Below are 20577 nucleotides of genomic sequence, written 5' to 3' on the forward strand. Positions count from 1 at the left end.
AGCCGGAGAACACACATGACCATGTTCACAAAATACCCTTCAACTTGGAACTGCAAAACATGTAGATAAAAAAGATTAACCGAAAATTGTCTGGTTGTTAATGCACAATTATCTGCATGTTTTCATCTATTTTGGGGATTGATCAAAATGTTAAGAATATACACAAATATGAGTATGCTATAGACCAGTAAAATAGAAAACACCAATAAAAAGTAGGCAATCATAATAGTAATTATATTATATATTATATCCTATGATTATCAGCTGACATCTAATTATATAGAGAGGCAGCAGAATGGTCTGAACTGCTGACGAAGTAAAAAGACAACAAAAGTGAATATCGCGGTGAGAACATTAGATTTTTCACTAAAGGGAACTATCTATTAGAAGAAACATCGACACAGCATTCAACGAAATGCTATCGGTTTATTTAATTATAACTACAAACTAATATTACATATTTCCACCTAAATGTAGCTTGGATTTTGTCATTATTTTGTGGAAAGATATTATTTATAAATGTAGAGTCTATCAGCATTGGGGCCTATACGGGTGACCTTGCAGCTTCAGACTAAATCTGATTTAAATCTAGTTACGGCATTTGTCTGTAGCCGTTTGGATTTTTGAAAAATAAATATATAAAAACATTTATTATGAAATCAAACGAATGATGTATAGGCTTTAATACTGTATACTGGTCAAATACATAACGATTTTCAACACAGTGAATTTAAAATCAAACAAAAATCTATTTCCTACAATATATAGGCCTAACCTATACATGCAAATTGAAAGAAAATACGCATAAGTTTAATACCTTAAAGCAAAAACTCATGTCGTAATGTATGGAAATAATTTAGCCTGTGATTAAAGACAACTTCTGTGCAGAGGCATCGGCGAGCATTTAAAAGTGATATGGTTTATTATTTCCGTTTTTTATGTGACAAGATAAATAACATTTTCTTTATTTAAGAATGAATTGTTACACACGTGAATTTGACTGTGTTAAAAACAGTTACCCTTCATTTAGAAGTTTCTATTAAGTAGGCCTATTGCACAACTCCCGAGTTCCTTTAGGACTAAAGGTTTGATATAAATGTTTTTCAGGATATCAGCAATTATTCAGATTCGTCATTACTTGTTTACCTAAAAAAGATCAATTTATCAGCCTTTGGATTTCTGTTCACAGGATAGGCTATTGATTACCGATTCTATCGAAAGCAGATTGACATACGCCCTCAGCTCAACGCTCCACTCGTCCGTGACTCCATCTTTGTGGAAAAATAACAATTTGGTGAAGTCTCTCTACAATGAAACATAACCAAAGAAACATAGGCCTACATATAGGCCCATATATGAACATTATCTAATTCACTGCGTGAAAGCCGAATTGAAACTCTACAAGTCCGTATTACACATATCCGTGCTGAAGCCTGCTTTAGAATAATTTTCAGGCATAGTGAGACATGGGAAATGGACGGACACGGAAGTGAATAGGCGAAGTTACACGTCTATAAATCGACTGGGTGAATCTATCATTGTTGAACAAATAAGTAGCCAGACTATTGTTTTATTTTTATTTTTACTTTCAACAAACAGTTTATCATACTTTCATAATAATATTTATCTTTTTGAATATGCTATATATAGGCCTAATAGTCCTAACAAATATTTTACAATGTCGTGGTAATAGGCCTATATGACAGAATTCACGCGGACACGCCTGACAACAGGTGCAGGCTATCCGTCAAAACGGCAGCTTTGAAAAATGTATTTAATTGAACAGCCTTTTCAGTTGAGTATTTTTATTTCATTTGGTCTGATAAAAATTTGCCTATACAGATTTCTTGTACCCAAAAATGTGAATTTGTCAGGTGATTCATTTATGTAATTCTCACCAGTTAGGCTAAATGTAGGCAACAAAGGCTAAATTGATGACTAAACATACAGCATTTAATTTCTGAAACGTGTGATTGCGTTTTAGAAGAGACCCAAGAAGGGCCGATACGTTTACGTTTGGACAGTTAAGACAGTTTGGACTACAAAACCAAAGCTGGAAGGAGTTGTTCAACGCGCAGAGCAGCCCAAATGTCTGTTCGATAAGTCACGAAGGTCTGAAAACTAAGGTTAGCCTCAGTTCTAACCTGTCGTAGTTCTCTGTGGACTGGTCAATACGAGACAAACTATTTAACCTGGTTCGTTTTGTGTCCTTTCGCTGAGTTCGATACTTGATTGATCCACAAAACCAAATCTCAAGAAGTAAAACTTTGATGCCATCATTCTGTTTCAGATGAAAGTTTAGTTGTCTTTTTTGTTCCAAAAAGGATCCATGACACACACACACACACACACACACACACACACACACACACACACACACACACACACTGCAAACAAGCCTAAGCTGAAATAGACGAAGGGTTGGTAACATCCATCACAATGCCGCTATAAGAAGCCAATTGCATGTGTGGCTCACTGCAGCAGCTGACGAGCTCACTGTTTTTTCGCAGCCCAACTGTAGACTAATGCATTTCAATTAGCGATGGGCATCAATAGATGGACAGTAGTCTAACGTTATATATATCCTCTCTGAGTCTAACCAATAAGTCAGGTTTACTATACTCTACAGGCCCACATATAGGGCCTGTGGTGTCATAAACAGGCCTGTCATTGTTCTAAACCGACTTTATAAATACAGAAAATGTTTATACCATCAACGATAACCAAACTGATGATTAAACTTTATTTTTGCATAGAGTGACAAAGAATATTTGACCTTTAGATTTTTGTTATTATTGTCCAACACGCTCCATTACTTATTTGTATTATTTAACCCACTCAAGCAGTATAAACAACAAACAGCCTAGTAGACTGTATTTTACGCCTCAGTACTGGAAATGTAACGTCTTTCGATAATCAATAAGCCTATTCTGCATCCTACGGATGTGTGAATTGAGGCCTAAAGATTTTTCTCTTTATTTTTTACGTGAAGTATTTACCATTCACAGGCAGTACAGACTCACGCGGAATTAACTTGGTGGAACTTTTTTACTTGATGCTTGGTGTCTTTTTTGAGGTAGGCTACGTTCCAAGACGAAACGTCTGAAAGTGGAGATCTTTATTTGCCTCCCAGAAGGAACGCAAGGATCCTAACTTCCTGAACTCCTTCACCCCCCACTCCCTAACCAGGTTGGGCCACGTCATTAATCTCTGTCAATCAATACATCGACCAGGTTTATCACTAAGCGCATAAATGCTAAACCATTCACTGCGTGGGAAAACACATTTTTATCTAAATGAGTAGCACTAGCATCAAGAATGTTAATAAAATGCAGCATTCTTAAAAATATGGACAGGCCAAGTAAAAACATTAAAAATAAATTGCAGATGTGTAAGAAAATATAGTGTTTTTAAATTACATTTCAAAACACTATATTTTTCCCTCTGTATCTATCTATCTATCTATCTATTTATGCACACGCGCGCGTGCACACAGCATGGTAGAATATAGGACCAAGTAAATGTGGTGACGAAAGTAAATCCAACAAGGAACCCGAGCTCGTGACCGCGGCACAGCTTTTTAAATACACGGATGCGCGGGCACGTGAAGGTACACTGACTCGCGGCTCGGCCAGTTTTCAGTGGAAGCGCTGTTGGACAAGGGATGAGATATAGCCCACGAGCTCTTATACGCTGCTGGACACTCAGGCTGGTTGCATGCTGCCGCGCGTGGGCGAAGAGATACACGTTGTTTACCTACAACCGGACCCTCAGAAATGATCTGCAAAACCCATGCTGGATTGACTGAGCAGAACTCTAATCAATGGATTGGTTTTGAAATCGTTTGGTAATATTATCGCTCCAGGTGGGCGCAAGGAAAGAAGATTGAGTGCGCGCCTCAGTGTGTGTGTGAGAGAGAGTGGGTGAAAGTCGAGAGAGAAAGAGAGAGAGAGAAAGGAGAGAGCGAACAGGAGGGAGCGGGAGGGGAGGGTGGGCTAAGGGGGGAAGATATATCCTTTCAGCAATGGAACTCACAATGGAGAACCTTGGCAACCTTCACGGTGTCTCTTCGCACTCACAGGCGGGAGATCTCATGAGCTCCTCGCACGCGCGACCACCGCCGTCCTCCTCTCACCGGAACCTGGTCCCGCACGGCCACGGCGCGCGGTCAGCGATGGTTTCCAGCATGGCTTCGATCTTAGAGGGCTCGGGAGGGGACTACCGGACGGACCCTTCGCTGTCCGGTCACCTGCACCCGGCTATCAGTATGTGTGAGTCCGGTATGGGTCTGAGCAACACGTATACTACACTCACTCCTCTCCAACACCTACCTCCTATATCCACGGTCTCCGACAAGTTCCATCACCCACACCCACACTCCCACCACCATGCAGCCGCCCACCAGCGACTATCTGCGGGGAACGTCAGCGGCAGCTTCACGTTGATGAGGGACGACCACCGTGGGCTTGCATCCATGGGCAATCTCTACGGTCATTACCCCAAAGAGATGTCCGTGTCCGGGATGGGCCATGGCTCCCTCTCCCCGCTCTCCAACGGCCTCGGTTCTTTGCACAACTCCCAGCAGTCGCTGTCAGCCTACGGTCCCAACCCTCACCTCTCCAGTGACGCCAAGATGCTCTCTCCGGTGTCCGGGTTCGAGTCCCACGCCTCCATGTTGTCTAGAAGCGACCAGGAACACTTGGCCAGGAGTTTGGGAGGCCACGGCCACGGCATGATCACCAACCTCAACGGGATGCATCACCACCCGCACAGCCATCTCCACTCCCAGTCCAACGGAGCGGTGATGCTGGGAGACCGGGAGAGGCACGGCCACGGGGCCGGTCAAGGGGGGGGAGCTGGGGTCCAGGCGGAGGAGATCAACACGAAGGAAGTAGCTCAGAGGATAACGGCTGAACTAAAGCGCTACTCGATTCCCCAGGCGATATTTGCCCAGAGAATCTTGTGCCGGTCCCAAGGAACCCTCTCGGACCTGCTACGGAACCCCAAGCCCTGGAGTAAACTCAAGTCCGGCCGGGAGACCTTCCGGAGAATGTGGAAGTGGCTTCAAGAACCGGAGTTTCAACGGATGTCCGCTCTCCGCCTGGCGGGTAAGACCCACTTGCTCCCCTCACCATACGTGACGTGGGGCTATCACAGTAGCCTGTGGTACAGACTCACAAACTAACATTTTGTTGATGCGGGGTTGATATTGATTTAATCAAAACTTTGGAAAATAGACGTGCTCCTTCACATAAACGAAGGTGTTAACTCTAGGCTTTACATTTGATATAAATGTAGTCATTATCTTAAAACGAAAGTCAAAAAAGTTGCGCAGAGAACATTCATATCCCCAGAGAATATGGGCTGAGATTCAGCACCACGGAAAGCGCATGTAACCGCACAAAACGGGAAGTGTATGGCATCAACCGCCTGAGCTTTCAGCCAACGGTTAAAGCAATAGTTTTCTTCCTTGACAAAGTGTTTCCACAACCTGTTACATGACGCATTGTCTAGCTATCGCCAGAAACGTGACTGCGTGAGAGACTGTGGGCGCGAGAGATCATTGTCTCTCACACAGGGGGTGTGAGGTGAAGGTTCTAGAAGCAAGGACCGTGCGCAGGCTTCACGGGCCTACCCCGTATAGACTGATGATACATCCACGATACATCAGATAATCAAAAACAATCACAAACTGGTATAGTTTCTAGTCGTGCCAGCCTCTTATAATCAGTAAGCGTCCATATTTGAAGCAGGTACCTCATAGTGTTTTGTGCTTCCGTCACGAAATTAGGGAACGACACGAAAGCTGTGATAAGCAACCTACACATGCTGCGCACGCTAGGCCCTGCCAAGCTCGTGCAGACGTGTTTAGCCTACTAGCTTTGGACAACTAGTTGCACCGGAGGGGAGGGGAGAGGAGCGCGTCAGCGGGGCGCGTGACCCCTGGCTAACTGATCAATAGGCCAGTTCCCACTCTCCCTTTTAAATGTGGCACACGGATCAATGCCCGTATTGGAGCTGAAAGACGGCTATAACCACACGGCCGCTTTGCCTTTTCATTTAGCCCGCTTTGTAGTGAGAGCGCTAAATTTAGACCGAGCAGTGATTTCTCAGATTTAGTTAGGCATATTGAAAAGCCTGACGTTCTCATTACATTTGTTGAAACGTAAGTTTGATTTAGTCCAATATTGGTTATGAAAAGCGAAACGTGTGTATGTCCTTGACCAAACACAGGCCCCTAAGAGTAATCAAAGCCATTAACGAAATCCCAGCGTTAAGGCTGCCAAGGTGGACTACCTCAAACTATAAATCATTTTCTTTTAAAGACTCAAGGACATTACATGCTCTCTCTTTTACATACACACACACACACCCATACACACACCTGCACGCACACACACACACGCACGCACACACACACACACACACACACACGCTCACACCACACATACACAGTTTTCTCTAAACACTGACATGCTAACATGACTTTAGGGACAGCTTGTATTGTCACCATACAAGGTCATTGTGTTTAAAGGTTGTGACCCCTGCTGCCAGACTGATAGGTTTCTGCATCTCACTGTTGTGTATAACTATCACACTCGGAAATATCACCATTCTGCTTTTATCAACATTTACACAATTATTGCTTCTTTTGATGGAATGGTGTTACATGTGATGTATGGGCATATAAAAGAAAGATAGATAGATGTAAAAATGAAGATGGATAGATAGATTCAGAGATAGATGGAGATAGGTAGATAGATGTAGAACATGATGATGGATAGATAGATGGATAAATAAATAGATCGACAAAGATACATTTATAGATAGAAAATGTGAAGATAGACAGATAGAAAATTATTAAGATAGAAAGATAGATAGTAGAACCCCATTGCAGTCAATGCATGAGTGTCATTAACGGTGTAGCTCTGTCCTTTTTCTGTTTGCCTGGCTTTGCACATAAGAGATCAATAATGCTGCTTCCTTTACCCAACCCCCACTCTCCCTCCTCTCTTTCTCCCTCTCTGATTCTTCTCTCTCTTCCTCCATCTCTCCCTCTCTCCCTGTCTCTCTCTTCCTCCATCTCTCCCTCTCTCCCTGTCTCTCTCTTCCTCCATCTCTCCCTCTCCCTCTCTCTCTCTTCCTCCATCTCTCTCTCTCTCTCTCTCTCTCTCTCTCTCTCTCTCTCTCTCTCTCTCTTCCTCCCGCCCTCACCTCTCTTTCCATCTCCCTTCTTTCGTTCTCCCTCCTTTCCTCTCCTTTTCTCTCCTCCTTCATCTTCGTGGCACATCACCAAAATATCACCCATCATGCATTATGACGGTCCTCTGACCGCAGGCTGTTGATTGGCTGAGGATCAGGGGGAAAACAAAGGAAAGGACAAAGGCATTTAGGGATTCCAGCTTTATGAAGTCAGAGTTCCACACACACCCCTCACCCCCCCCCCCCCCCCCCACATACACACACACCCACACACACACCCCCCCAGCAGGGCTGAAGGTTAACATGGAGACGGGATTCTCATTCTGTCCGTGATTTCATGATCAATCCATCAATACTCGTTGTTTGTCGATGTGAATATGCTGGGTTTCAGAGTACAGACTGGTAGTTTGGAATATTAGTATTCCTGGTTCGAGTGTGGGCAAAGTATTTGCAAATACTTTGGGGAGCGCTCGATTTTTGCTTTTGTTCCCTTAAAGAATAGAAGACCCAGAGAGTTGAATGATGTAAAACGTGTTTTTGAATGCTTTCGAGATAAAAAAAACCCCCATCTGTCTGTGTTTATATTTATCTAAGTGCGCTTTGGTCCTGCTGTAGGTATACAAACTGTAGCGAACTTAGGTATACAAACAGTATACAAACTGTAGCTGACTTAAGGGCAGGTCTCAGACCAGTGTAGATGGTGAGGCTGTGATGCTTGTGGTCACAGAGGACGTGGATAAACTGACCAGTGATCTGTTCTTAGGGCGAAGAGAGATCTATTTGTCCATTCAGAGCTCCTTCACCCTCTGACATAACAGCTGCCACAAAGCCTATAGAGTCACACAGGAACAGAACCTCTGTGGTCCTACTGGTGACCAGCAAGGACACCATCAGGAACACAAAGGCTCCTGTTCACAACTAGAAACACAATCCACTGCAATCCTGTGTTTTCATATCGCTTCGTACACGCGAGACATGCAGCCTTGTGTTCTGAGGTAGCGACTGTGTGCGTTATATACAGGCCTTGTTTATCTGTCACACCATCCCTGTTTCCCTCACTTCTTGCGACTCCTTGTGTTTATTAACTGTACGCTGTGTGTCATGCGGGATCTGTCACCCATACCTACAGCTGCACCATCGACAGATGCAGTGAATGATTTAGAGGAGCATCACTTCATTCATCGGATTAAGTCTAAATCTACATCATTCCGTTCTCACGGCAGAATTTCATTAAGAACTTTCGGAAGGGTAAATAAGGGAATGACACCACCCCGACTGAATGTAAACAAACTTGGGTGGTGTAGAAATAGCGAGGAGACCCCAGAGGTAGGGAGGTGCTATTGATCGCGTGTCTGCGAGTTTGGGCTTTGTGTGAACAGCTAGATAGAGCAGGCTGGTGTGAGGATCGATAGGGACTTTAATAATTGATAAGTACGAGAGGTAGAGGGAGACGAGAGGGGAGGCTGGGGGAGGTCTGTACGAGGGGGAGATGAGGGGGAGGCTGGGGGAAGGAGGCTGAGAGGAGGTTTGTGTGAGGGAGAGGGGACAGATGGTTGGGGCTGAGGGAGAGAGAGATGGGGGAGGCTGGAGGGAGGCTGGAGAGAGGCTGGAGGGAGGCTGGAGAGAGGCTGGAGGGAGGCTGGAGGGAGGCCAAGGGGAGGTGTGAGCCCCTGTACTGTGGTAACCAGAGCCAGATGTGGTTAACAGAAACAGCACAGATATCACAACCCTCAACACAATCGTCAGCTGGTAACACTCTGCAGGGACAACATCCACACCACAAGGCTGACACCAGAGACTCATGGATGGCAGGAGCTGCCATTAATGAGATCAATGATGGGGCGAGGCGTGATGGAACAGGTGATAATACGCGGCAGGGATAATGTAGCCCTCAACAATGGACGCCTCAGAAAACCTGGAAGCTTGTGAGATCTTTACGATCGTTGTTTTTCCTCCAAGAGGCAGCAGAGTATAACGGGGAACTGCTGTATTCATGAAGCGATCTGCAGACAAAGACCTTTTTAGAGGCTGGTTGTAGAGTGTGTAGGCCTGGGAGCTCCCCTTTCTGCTCATGTCAGCAAAACCTCAAAGCAGTCCGGGCTTGTGATGTCATTTGATTTTAAAGGTTGCTATGGTTTATGGTCTATGTAATGCATCTTTATGGTGGCGTGCAAGCACATTTCACTGCCTGCGTGTGTGTTTGTGTGTGGGTCAGTGTGAGAAATGGAGTGAGAGTGTATGTATGTATGGATGAATGGATGCTGTTGTGTGTGTGTGAGAAAGAGAGTGAGATAATGTGTGTGTCTGCATGCATACTGGTGTGTGTGTGTGTGTGTGAGAGAGAGAGAGAGAGAGAGCGAGCGAGAGAATTAGAGTAAGAGTGTGTGTGTCTGTGTATGTGAAATTGAGTGTGTTTGAATACATGCATGCTGATGTGTGTAAGAAAGAGAGATTGTGTGGTTTTGCATACTTGTGTGTGTGTGTGTGTGAGAGAGAAGGAGAGCGAGAGAGAGTATGTGTGTACGCATGCTTGTGTGATTGGGTTATAGAGTGTGTCTGCACTATACATTGTTCAGGCTTATCTGACTCGCTCTGAATCGGTATCGATTTCCTCTCCTCTGCTCCCCTCCCTCCCTCCCTCCCTCCCTCCCTCCCTCCAGCTCTGGCTCTGCACCAACCAGCAAAGAAAATCCTTCTCTCTCTCCTCCCTCGGTCTTCCTCTCTCCTCCTCCCCCTCTTCTTCACCCTCCTCCTCCTTTCCCTCCTCCTCCTTTCCCTACCTCTCCTCATCATTGATAGTCTCTTCTTACTACAGTGCAAACATGTGGTCATCAGGAGTTTCCCCAGTGCTGAGCAACACAGTCAATCGTCACATAATGCCGCATAGGCTACATAACACAACATGTGTGAAAACAAATTAATTCACTCATTAATTCCAAGGGCAGCATATTTTAACTACTATGGCATAGCACAGCAAGTTAGACGCATGGGGAAAACATATGCACTAAACGTTTGTTCTAAACATCTCATGTCAAAGTCAAGTTGTTTCAATAACGTGTTGTGAAGAAATAACCGACATAGTTCAACCGCACATAATTCAAAACATTGAGTGAATTTACTGAAATTACTGAAAAACAAGCGAAATTACAATGCAGACAAGAATCCTTCACGTTGCTACGAAAATCGTCTGTATAACGTGGGTGTATAGGCTACCTGAAATCAAATCAAACTGTTAGTGTGGGCCTGCATCTCTTAGAAGCAATGTCACAAAGGGATTCACAGATGCCCCACAACACATGCAGACCACGAGTCGCTGTCCGTGGTTCACAGAGACTGCGGATACCGTTGCCGCTGAGGAACGTCTGTCGGTTTTTATGTCAACGGTTGTTACAATCATAATGAACTTACAGGCTCCCTTACTCAGTCAGCTGTTTGTAACCATGAACTGCAATGTCCCATTTCACGTGAGTGTTGGGCTATGTGTTTGTGTGTGTGTGTGCGCGCCCGCTTGTGTGTTCTTTCTTTCTCGATCATTTTATTCCATAAAATCCATTAAGGCTTGTGGTTGATAGTTTGAATATTTGTCAAGACAAATTGTCTGAATGCTTTTTTTTGTTTTTGTAAATGTGTAGACGAATGATTTAATAGTTTTCTCTATTTACTTTGCATCGTTGCTAAATTGTATGCACTTCGTTAGAAGAATTCGACAAACGTTTGCAGTATCAAAGAACAAACATTTAGACCTACTATTAAATCTTCAATGAGCAATCAAATGAGCAAGATTTGTTCAAAGCCAGCTTTCAGCCGGTCGAATAAAAATAACCTAGCAATTGCATTTTCAGTAGAATAGGCTACAGAAAACGTATTTTTAATTTATTTGATGCTTATAATTATTATCTAAAAAAATCAAATGCGGATTATCGTCTTTCACATTTCATAAAGGCCTAGGCTATGTATATTTGATGTTTGATTTTACAGCCTTTACTCCTCCACTGACTCACGTATTTAGTCTACTTGAAGGACAGAAAACTCAATTAAAACGAATTTAACGTTTACATTTACAGTATAAGCTATTAGACTGAAGAAAAAAAAGGTCATTATTTATAAAGTACGAAGGTCGTTCTTCATACAAGACACAAAGCACAAACACAAAGCCTGACGCATAAGCCAACCTCAATGTGTTTAACAAGCGACCAGATAATTGCACCTTGCATGCTTGTCCTAGATAAGAAAGCACTGGATTTGCGTCGGCAAATAAACGAAATGTCATCAAATAATCAATCTGCAGTCAATTTTTGCAGTTTATTGTACAAAGAAGGAGCGGTTCCGCCACAGCTTTGCCTTGTCTTTGTGGGAACCTGAGCGTTGATTTCACAGCAATGAAAAGACTATGATCAATATAATCAATGACCGTGCATCCCAGACAGAGTGATTGACGTGCCTGTTTCTCGCCTGCAGTAGTCCGGCCGGTGCGGGAGAAGGCCCGTCTCACCGCACGCAAAGCGCGATCACGTCCGTCGGTCCCGGCGTCGGTCTCCGGCCCACCGGCTAGCAGCACGGTGCGGTTAGTTATCAATCTCACATGCAGCCCCCCCCCCCCCCCTCCTTCTCCTCATCCCTCCCACCACGCAGAAGTTCACCTATATCACAGCATGCACTTTGCATGCTTGAATGTACCTTGACAGGACTCACAACAGAACTGCTCTCAATGCTGTTAAAATCACCTCCCTGCCACACACAAAACGTCCTTATTAGGAAACAAAAATCGACAGACTAAGGCGCAACTCCCAAATCAAAAGAACAAAATAAGTTTAGTTATTTATAAATTTAAAAGCTACAACAATATATAGGCTACAAATCCGACCACATGAAGAATTTATATAAATATGATATAACGCTTACATAAATCCCTATTAGAAAAGCATAGCCTAATTGTCGCACCATATAAACGTCCATAATGACAGACACGCTCGCGGTTCTGTTTTGCATCCGTGTTTTTATTTGAATCTGTCCTGGTCAACGCTAAGCAGCATCACACTGGAGTGGAAGAATTGAGTCTTCTCTCCCTGAATCACTGTAAAAACTGTAATTCCTTGAGGCTTTTAGTAAAACACCTCATGTCAACATACTGTATTTGTTGAAATATACAGTTTGCAGTTCCACATGTTTTGTGATATAAATCACAGACTGATATCAGGTTTACATCCTCCAACTGTATCAATCATATTTTATTTTACCATATGTGTTGAGATATCAAAAAATAATATATATTTTCTATTACAGAATATAACATTCTAAACCCTGTAGCTGTAGCAGGCTGTCCTAGTGCAGAGGCCTGGGCTCCAGGCTGTCCTAGTGCAGAGGCCTGGGCTCCAGGCTGTCCTAGTGCAGAGGCCTGGGCTCCGGGCTGTCCTAGTGCAGAGGCCTGGGCTCCAGGCTGTCCTAGTGCAGAGGCCTGGGCTCCGGGCTGTCCTAGTGCAGAGGCCTGGGCTCCGGGCTGTCCTAGTGCAGAGGCCTGGGCTCCGGGCTGTCCTAGTGCAGAGGCCTGGGCTCCAGGCTGTCCTAGTGCAGAGGCCTGGGCTCCAGGCTGTCCTAGTGCAGAGGCCTGGGCTCCGGGCTGTCCTAGTGCAGAGGCCTGGGCTCCGGGCTGTCCTAGTGCAGAGGCCTGGGCTCCGGGCTGTCCTAGTGCAGAGGCCTGGGCTCCGGGCTGTCCTAGTGCAGAGGCCTGGGCTCCGGGCTGTCCTAGTGCAGAGGCCTGGGCTCCGGGCTGTCCTAGTGCAGAGGCCTGGGCTCCGGGCTGTCCTAGTGCAGAGGCCTGGGCCAGCCCACCTAGCCTTAGTGACCTGGCTAGGTCCTGTCATGCAAACACCCCAAAGCTAAGAAACCGTGCGATCACTAAGCCAGTGCACCTGCCACCTTGCCGAACACACACAAACGCAAAGACATACACAGGCGCACACACACAACACAGGCATGCAAAAACGCACACACACATACTTGCACAAACACATACAAATACACACACTCACACATGCATGCACACAGACATACACAGACACACAGTCCAAATATTTAAGTGTAAATACCTAACTCTCTCTGCCTGTGTAATCTGGCTGTGATTACTGCGTTAATGACATTGTCTTGACATGTAATTACTCTGTAATATGGTGATAATTGATTTGTAATGACATGGTAAAAAAGACTTATCAAACAAATGGAATTAAGGAGGGAACTATTTTCGACACTGCTCAGGCCACAGAACACCAACTACTTCTAACTTAAAACATGGCTTCAACACAAATAAAAACAGGCAGTTATTATAACGTCACCTTGTCACGCAGGCACGTGAAAGGCTGCTCAGCATTCGAACGCCTCCTCCGCAATTTTCTCCCCTCTTGTCCTCGTCCTCGAAGCTGACCTGTTAGGGACCAGAGAGGTGTCAACAGACGGGCTAAGACCCCAGCCCTCAGGTCAAGAGAGGGTGCTTTAACAAGAAGGGCCCTCCCCTCTCTCCCCAGAGCCCGTTCACCTGGAGGAGGTCTTACCAGGACACTGGGGGGAAACATTGAGAATGGACCTGTATTGATTATCTGTAGATGTGTATTGATCCTGGATAGAGCTAGGGTCTCGGTTGCGATGCTGTGTTTGGTTTGGGCCGGGGCCCGCGCTTGTTGAGGACGTTGTGTCCAGTGGTGCTGGTCTGGGATCAGGCCCTTCTGTCTGAGTCTCGTGGCGTTGGTGGCGATGTGAGAGAGAGAGAGAGAGAGAGAGAGAGAGAGAGAGAGAGCATAGATGTGAGAGGACACAGCTGATCCTCAGGGGAAGTACAGTGTCAGTGAAGTATTATCACAGAAATGCTTGTTTCTCCTCTATATATCCATCTATCCATCCATCCATCCGTCTGTACATTTATCTATCTATTTATCTATCTATATATCTATCTATCTGTCTTGCTGTGAATCTATCTATCTATCTGTCTATCTGTCTATCTGTCTATCTGTCTATCTGTCTTTCTGTGAATCTATCTATCTATCTATCTATCTGCTATCTGTCTGTCTATCTGTCTATCCACCCTTCCATCCACCCTGCTAGCCACCTACCTTCCAACCCACCCTGTGTGAAAACTCATCCTGGCGTTCCTGCAGCCGTGCAGAGCATCCCAGTCCAGCTGAGCAGAGTTCCACGTTCCACGTTCCGCATTGCATCTCAGCTGATGGAGGAGAACCAGAATGGTGTTGGCGTTGTAAAATGGCCGATGGCATGAGTTGTTTCAAAACAAGCATTACGTATTAAATTATCACTATATTAGCGCTAGCATTTAGTCATTACATTAGAGAGTATTGAGTTTGGGCCGTGGGCGTCACTTAGGGGCCCTGGCATGGCCCGGCCACGACCAATTGAATAAACGTTCCATGAAATGGTTCTGAAGCGCGGATCAATCGATATGGGGACTATCAATCTGAGGGCAAATTAAAACAATGGAGAACAACAAGGAGGGAGAATGGATGAAGAAGACTGTAATGGATGGAGAAGCACTGAGAGAGAGAGGGGGAGAGGGAGGGAGAGAGAGAGGGGGAGAGAGACAGAGAGAGAGAAGGGGGAGAGAGAGAGGTAGAGATAAAGAAACACTGTGTGAAAATGTGTGTGTGAGAGTGTGTGTAAAGTATGTGAGAGTGTGTGAGAGAGTGTGTGTCTAAATGTATGTGTGTGTGTGTGTGTGTGTGTGTGTGTGTGTGAGAGAGTGTGTGTAAAAACGTGTGTGAGAGAATTAGTGTGTGTGTGTGTGACAGAGAGACAGAGAAGAGAAGGGTAAGATGGAGATGTGAGAGTTCAATAGGTTAAGCCATCACTTCATTAGACGAGTGGCAAAAGCCTTGTAGGGATAAACGATAACACATGAGATGTGATTCAGGTGTATCTGTGGTTTAGATACAGAGACTGTTTCAAGGAACCCCAGAGGGGGGCTGTGCTTGGCTGGAACCACACACAGAGACACTGGTCTACCCTCTGGCCCGCACACACTCTCTCTTTTTAGAGGTTATTATCTTACAAAACACAGTCAAACATTACACGTACCCCTGCCCCATCCTGTACACACACACACACACGTATATTGATATTCCTCACTCAGTCAAATCTGTTTACTGCTGTTGTCTAAACCGGCTGTAAAGTCATCAATCATTTCCATACACCACCTTCACATCACAGCCAGACCCTATCCTTCAATCGTCAGACCAACCCCCTCTCTCTCACACACACACACACACACACACACACACACACACACACACACACACACACACACACACACACACACACACACACACACACACACACACACACACACGTAAGGTTGTTAGAATGCACTAGAGCCATGTTATAAGAGAGGCATTCCTTTGTCTCTTCCAGTGTCCACCTCCACAGTTCTCTGACAGTCTATCTCAATACACCTCTTTTGTTCCCGCGGATAAACAATTTCTTCTCCAGCTGTCTGTCAGGTGCTCGCGCTCGTGTGATACTCCCTACCGTGACACACAAGCGCGCGCTCAAACACTTCCACACACATACACACACCGTATAGACACACACACTCACACACACACACACACACACACACACAGACAGATACACACTCTCTCTCTTTCTCTCGCATACACACTCACACACCGCGGGCTTGCGGATCGATGAGGATCGATTGGGTGGGGAAGGGAGCCCTGATTACTGGATCACGTGTTCAGGAGAAAACCGCGGAAAATCGATCATTGCAGCTTTTAGGGCAGCAGAACTGCACACTCTCTCCACCAACACTACCTGGGCCTCGATGCAGAGCACAGAATCACTGCACCGCGCGACCCGTGTTTTAGCGTGCTGGCTCCACCGCAAATCTGCTTGACCAGTATCCTAACGCACAGGCTTACACTGGCTCTAGATAAATCATGCGTCAATGATTACGATAACCGCGACAAGTAACACTCACCTATCAGTTCTCTAAATAATGTAGTGCTCTTCTGATAAAGCAAAGTTGTCTTTTTATACTGTAGGGCCCACTGTCTCACTCACACGCACCAATCGCACGCATTTTTACTCTTTCGGACACAAAGTCAGGACGGATACTAGTACAGTGAACTGATGTATTTCTCTCTCTCTCTCTCTCTCTCTCTCTCTCTCTCTCTCTCTCTCTCTCTCTCTCTCTCTCTATTTTTTTCTAGCATGTAAACGAAAGGAACAGGACCAGGGCCGGGAGAGAAACATGCTTCCCAAGAAACAGCGGTTGGTCTTTACCGACCTGCAGCGCCGCACCCTGGCCGCAATCTTCCGGGAAAACCGGCGACCCTCCAAAGAGATGCAGATCACCATCTCCCAGCAGCTGGGTCTCGAGCTCTCCACGGTCTCCAACTTCTTCATGAACGCGCGCCGCCGCTGCCACGACCGCTGGGGCCCCGAGGGTGCAGGGAGTGAGCACGGGCACGGGAGTGTGCACGGCCATAATCATGCGCACGGTCATGGAAATAGCAACAACAATAACAACAACAACGCAAATTCCTCTTCCCCAGCACAACCGGGCACCTCATCTTCGTCAACCATCTTCTCCAAGGCCTAAGTGCGGGACTGTTTGGGCCTAAACTAGAGGCTCCAAACCCGGAGGTATCGCGACAGCTTTTGGGAGATTTTTTTTTAAACTCGAGCCCAGCGCTTAACACTCCTGATTCAGCACATTTTGGTCTGGAAAGAGGCCGGAAGTTGGTTGTCTGAATCAGGTTTGCCCATCCACTGTTCTAACACAAAAATGTATTTCGTTTCTGTGACGAATATGACCCATGATCCTTTACGTGTATTTCCCAGCCACCTTTATGTTAAAACCAAAGAATATCTAACAGGTTTGAGATTGGTGTAGGATTATAGTTGACTGTAAACCTTCACCTAAAATCATTTGGCTGCAAACCAAAGAAAATCCAGAAAGTGACACTGAGAACGTCACTATGGTCCTTCTAAGAGAACAGATCTCTTTCTGGGTCAATTTGTTACAGCTATAGTAGCCTAAAGGCATAAAATTGCTTCGGATCAGTCCAGAAGCTCAAGTATTTTACCAGCTGGTAACATACATACACCCTAAGATAAGACAATGGTGATGGAGCTGACTGCACAGACTTAGTGTGTGTAACAAGACCATCCATGTTGAATCAGTCCTTTCAGTCTCAGAACAGTCACCCTCAAACACAACACAAACCTTTCCCTGAATGTGTTTGTTTGTCTGTGCGAGCATGTGTGTGTGTGTGTGTGTGCTCTGACACATCTCCCCAAGGGTGTGATTTCTCTGCAGTGGTCTGGTAGCTTCTATGCAAGAGCAAGAGTGCTCTCTGGTGGTCGTTCATGATAGCACACCACTGAGGGATGGTAGGAGCCCCTGTAGCTTCATTTATCACAGATCCCCCTGCACACACACACACACACACACACACACACGCACGCACGCACGCACACACACACACACACACACACACACACACACACACACACACACACACACACACACACACACACACACACACTCCTGATCTGAGAAGGACAGGACTGATATGTAACAGTTTATCCTCTGTGGTCTCTTTAATCTTTATTTGGACAAAGTCTAATCCCATCTCCACAGAGCTGGAGACTGTGTAGCCAAATGAGCGGGTATTTTCAGGTTACAAAGAGAAACAATCAAACTGGGAAGTTACTGGACTAATAATATGAATAATAATAATGATTATAATAACGATAATGCTATTGTCAGTGTGTAATGTAAGTGTTGTTGGTGCAGGGAGTAGACCTCTTCGTTCTAGTGGCCAAAACACAGAGGTTTAACATCACAATATTATTCCGAGTGCCAATGATGTTAAGCCTCTCGGTGATAATCAGAGAGAACGAGTTGCAGCCTTCTCCCTCGCCAGGGCCCCCTAGTGGTCGGCCAGTGCCATAGCAGCAAGCGAATCATAATGTTTACCCCAGAGGAGGGATGGTGAGGGGGCGATACGGCCATTTCATACCTCAGAAGAATGATCTCGTTGATATGAATCAGTGCTTGTAAGAAGAGATACTGAAATACGGAAGTGTAAATAGCTCTTTCTCAATCTTCTCCCCTTCTTTCTCTTTCTCCCTCTGTCTTTCCCTCCCACCCCTCTACTATCTTACCCTCCCTCCCCCCGCTTTCCTTCCATGGTTTCTTCCTCTCTTTTTCTCTCTTTCTCTATAAAATTGATGCGGGTAATACTAGTACCATAGGCACAGCGTCTCTCTCTTATGACTATGTGCTCTGTTGTGCTACATGTTTATGTAAACAAGCACCTTGTTGACAAAATGTAAAAAAACGAAAGAAAAAAGGAAAAAAAAAGGAAAAAAACTAAAAACACTTCAGAAAAAAGCGTGGATCGCCGTGGATACGATACGGACTGGTGCTGTGACCGAGGACGACCAGGAGGCATGCTGAAGTGAGACTGTGTGCATATTTGTATATGAATCCCTGTTTGAGACAAAGACTCCTGTAGCCGTGGCAACGGGACACCTAACCCAACCCCCTCCCCTTCTGGTCTCCAACCTCTCACCTCTGAAACTGACCCACAATGCACCGCGCCGCCCGAGGTTCCCAGGAGGGAGGGGTCCTTGGGTCATGATTGGTCGGGAGTGCGATGCAATCACAATAATGACGATGATGACGATATGTTTTCTGTTGGCGAGGAAACCGCTTTTATTCCTCCCGTTGGTGATTCGTATTTTATTTTCTTGTTTGTTTTCCCTCAGCAGGGCCCCTCGTGTAGCATCTTCTAGCGTGCGATAATCATATTAGTGAAGAGATGCAGACAAGAGCTGGCAGGGCGAGTTAGGAAGAGAGAGAGAGGACGGCGAAGACACCAGATAAGAGAGATGGAGGGCTGATCCAAGATGGCTGCACCTCCACCTCCACACAGACCCCAGGAGAGGCAGCGAGGAGCCCTCAGGCCTAGCTCACAGATCCATCCTGGAGCAACAGGAGAATGGGGGGGGGGGGGGGGGGGGGTCTGTAGAAAGAGTGTAGACAGGATTTAGATATAGTCAAGCAGTATTTTCAGTGAAATGTGTTGGAGCGTGGAGAGGTGGAGGAGAGAGGTGGAGGAGAGAGGTGTTGGGAGGAGGTGTAGAGGAGTGTGTATGCGTGGCTACCTCACAGAACAAAGTGGACTGAGACACAGCCACCTATACCAAAGATACTTCAGCCTGTCATGTTCACAATCGGACCAGGAACAGGACCACACACACACGCACACATTTCTATAAACACACCCACAAAAATACATACACACACACATTCATATAAACACACAAATACACACATACACACACACGTTCATATAAACACACAAATACACACACGCACAAGATGGTGTGTGTTCGCCGATACAAGCGCTCACGTACTCGCGCACGCACACGCACACACACACACGCACACACACAGACCTTCACAAAGCAGTCGTGCTTCATTGCAAACACAGGGAGGTGTTTGTTGTGGGTAGAGTCGAGTGCCTTTTTCCTTCAACCACGGGTTTGACTGCTTTGAACGCACACACACACACACGCACACACACAACTTCCAGTCAAGGTGAAGGGGGGCACAGGTTGGGTGGATGGAGGACTAAACGAGGGGGGCCACATCAACTTGCATCGTAATCAGAAAAGCACTTTGTTTTCTACGTGGATGAAATGATTGTTTTCTACAACCTCCATTATTTACTTAATCGACAATTGCTTTAATTGTCACGAGTCATTGAGTGATACACTTTTTAATTCCTCTACACTCCGACCACACGCACACATACACACTCCAACCAGAGATATTTTTGTGTAATTTGTAACGTGAGTGTGTGTGAGTGAGTGTGAACCTGTTTACAATAAACCAATCACACGGCACACCTGCCCCCCTCTTCGGATCCTACTCTCTCATTGGTCACCATTGAGAATGAACCAATGATTAATCAGCTATTATTTAAAAAAAAATGAATCAAGCTTGATGATTGGCCCCCACCCTCTGGCCACCCAAACCCTCTACACCAGAGCCCTGGTCCAGAGAAGCATGCATCCAAGCAGGCACGTGCAGACAATTCATCCCAATATACCTCAAATCTTTATTGTAAAGGTTCTGTAGTGAAATAATAATGACCATGTTAGCAATGAGTGAAATTTTGTTGTGGTTGTTTTTTTATTTTTATTTTCCTTCGATGGGGCGAGTGCGTCCTACTGTCTTCATACGGTTTGATACTGAATACTTTCCGTCCCTGTAATCTATTTATTTAATTATTTATTTATTTTTTAAACTGCTCTTTGCATGATGTTCTCTGTGTTCTGCTGTGAATGGAAGACTAG

At 45.5% G+C, this 20577-nt stretch overlaps 1 protein-coding gene across 3 annotated transcripts; it reads left to right on the plus strand.

The window, feature by feature from the left end:
- Positions 1 to 4024: 4024 nt before the first annotated feature.
- Positions 4025 to 17346, plus strand: onecut3b (one cut homeobox 3b). 3 transcript variants are annotated; one of them, XM_062482444.1, is made up of 3 exons: positions 4025 to 5108; positions 16413 to 16647; positions 16741 to 17346. In XM_062482444.1, exons 1-3 carry the CDS (start codon positions 4025 to 4027, stop codon positions 16802 to 16804), a joined length of 1383 nt encoding a protein of 460 aa, XP_062338428.1. In that variant the 3' UTR covers positions 16805 to 17346. The 3 variants fall into 3 exon arrangements, with proteins under 3 accessions (XP_062338428.1, XP_062338427.1, XP_062338426.1); XM_062482443.1 differs by having other exon boundaries at positions 16413 to 16639; positions 16733 to 17346; XM_062482442.1 differs by having other exon boundaries at positions 16413 to 17346.
- The last annotated feature ends 3231 nt before the right edge of the window (positions 17347 to 20577 follow it).

This window comes from Osmerus eperlanus, chromosome 16 (genome assembly GCF_963692335.1).
Source record: "Osmerus eperlanus chromosome 16, fOsmEpe2.1, whole genome shotgun sequence".
NCBI classification, from domain to species: domain Eukaryota; kingdom Metazoa; phylum Chordata; class Actinopteri; order Osmeriformes; family Osmeridae; genus Osmerus; species Osmerus eperlanus.

Bases quoted from the DNA above. Each gene is read 5' to 3' on its own strand.
- onecut3b (XM_062482442.1), top strand. From the start codon at position 4,025: ATGGAACTCACAATGGAGAACCTTGGCAACCTTCACGGTGTCTCTTCG. The intron at 5,109-16,412 runs GTAAGACCCACT...ATTTTTTTCTAG, and splicing joins GTCCGCTCTCCGCCTGGCGG to CATGTAAACGAAAGGAACAG.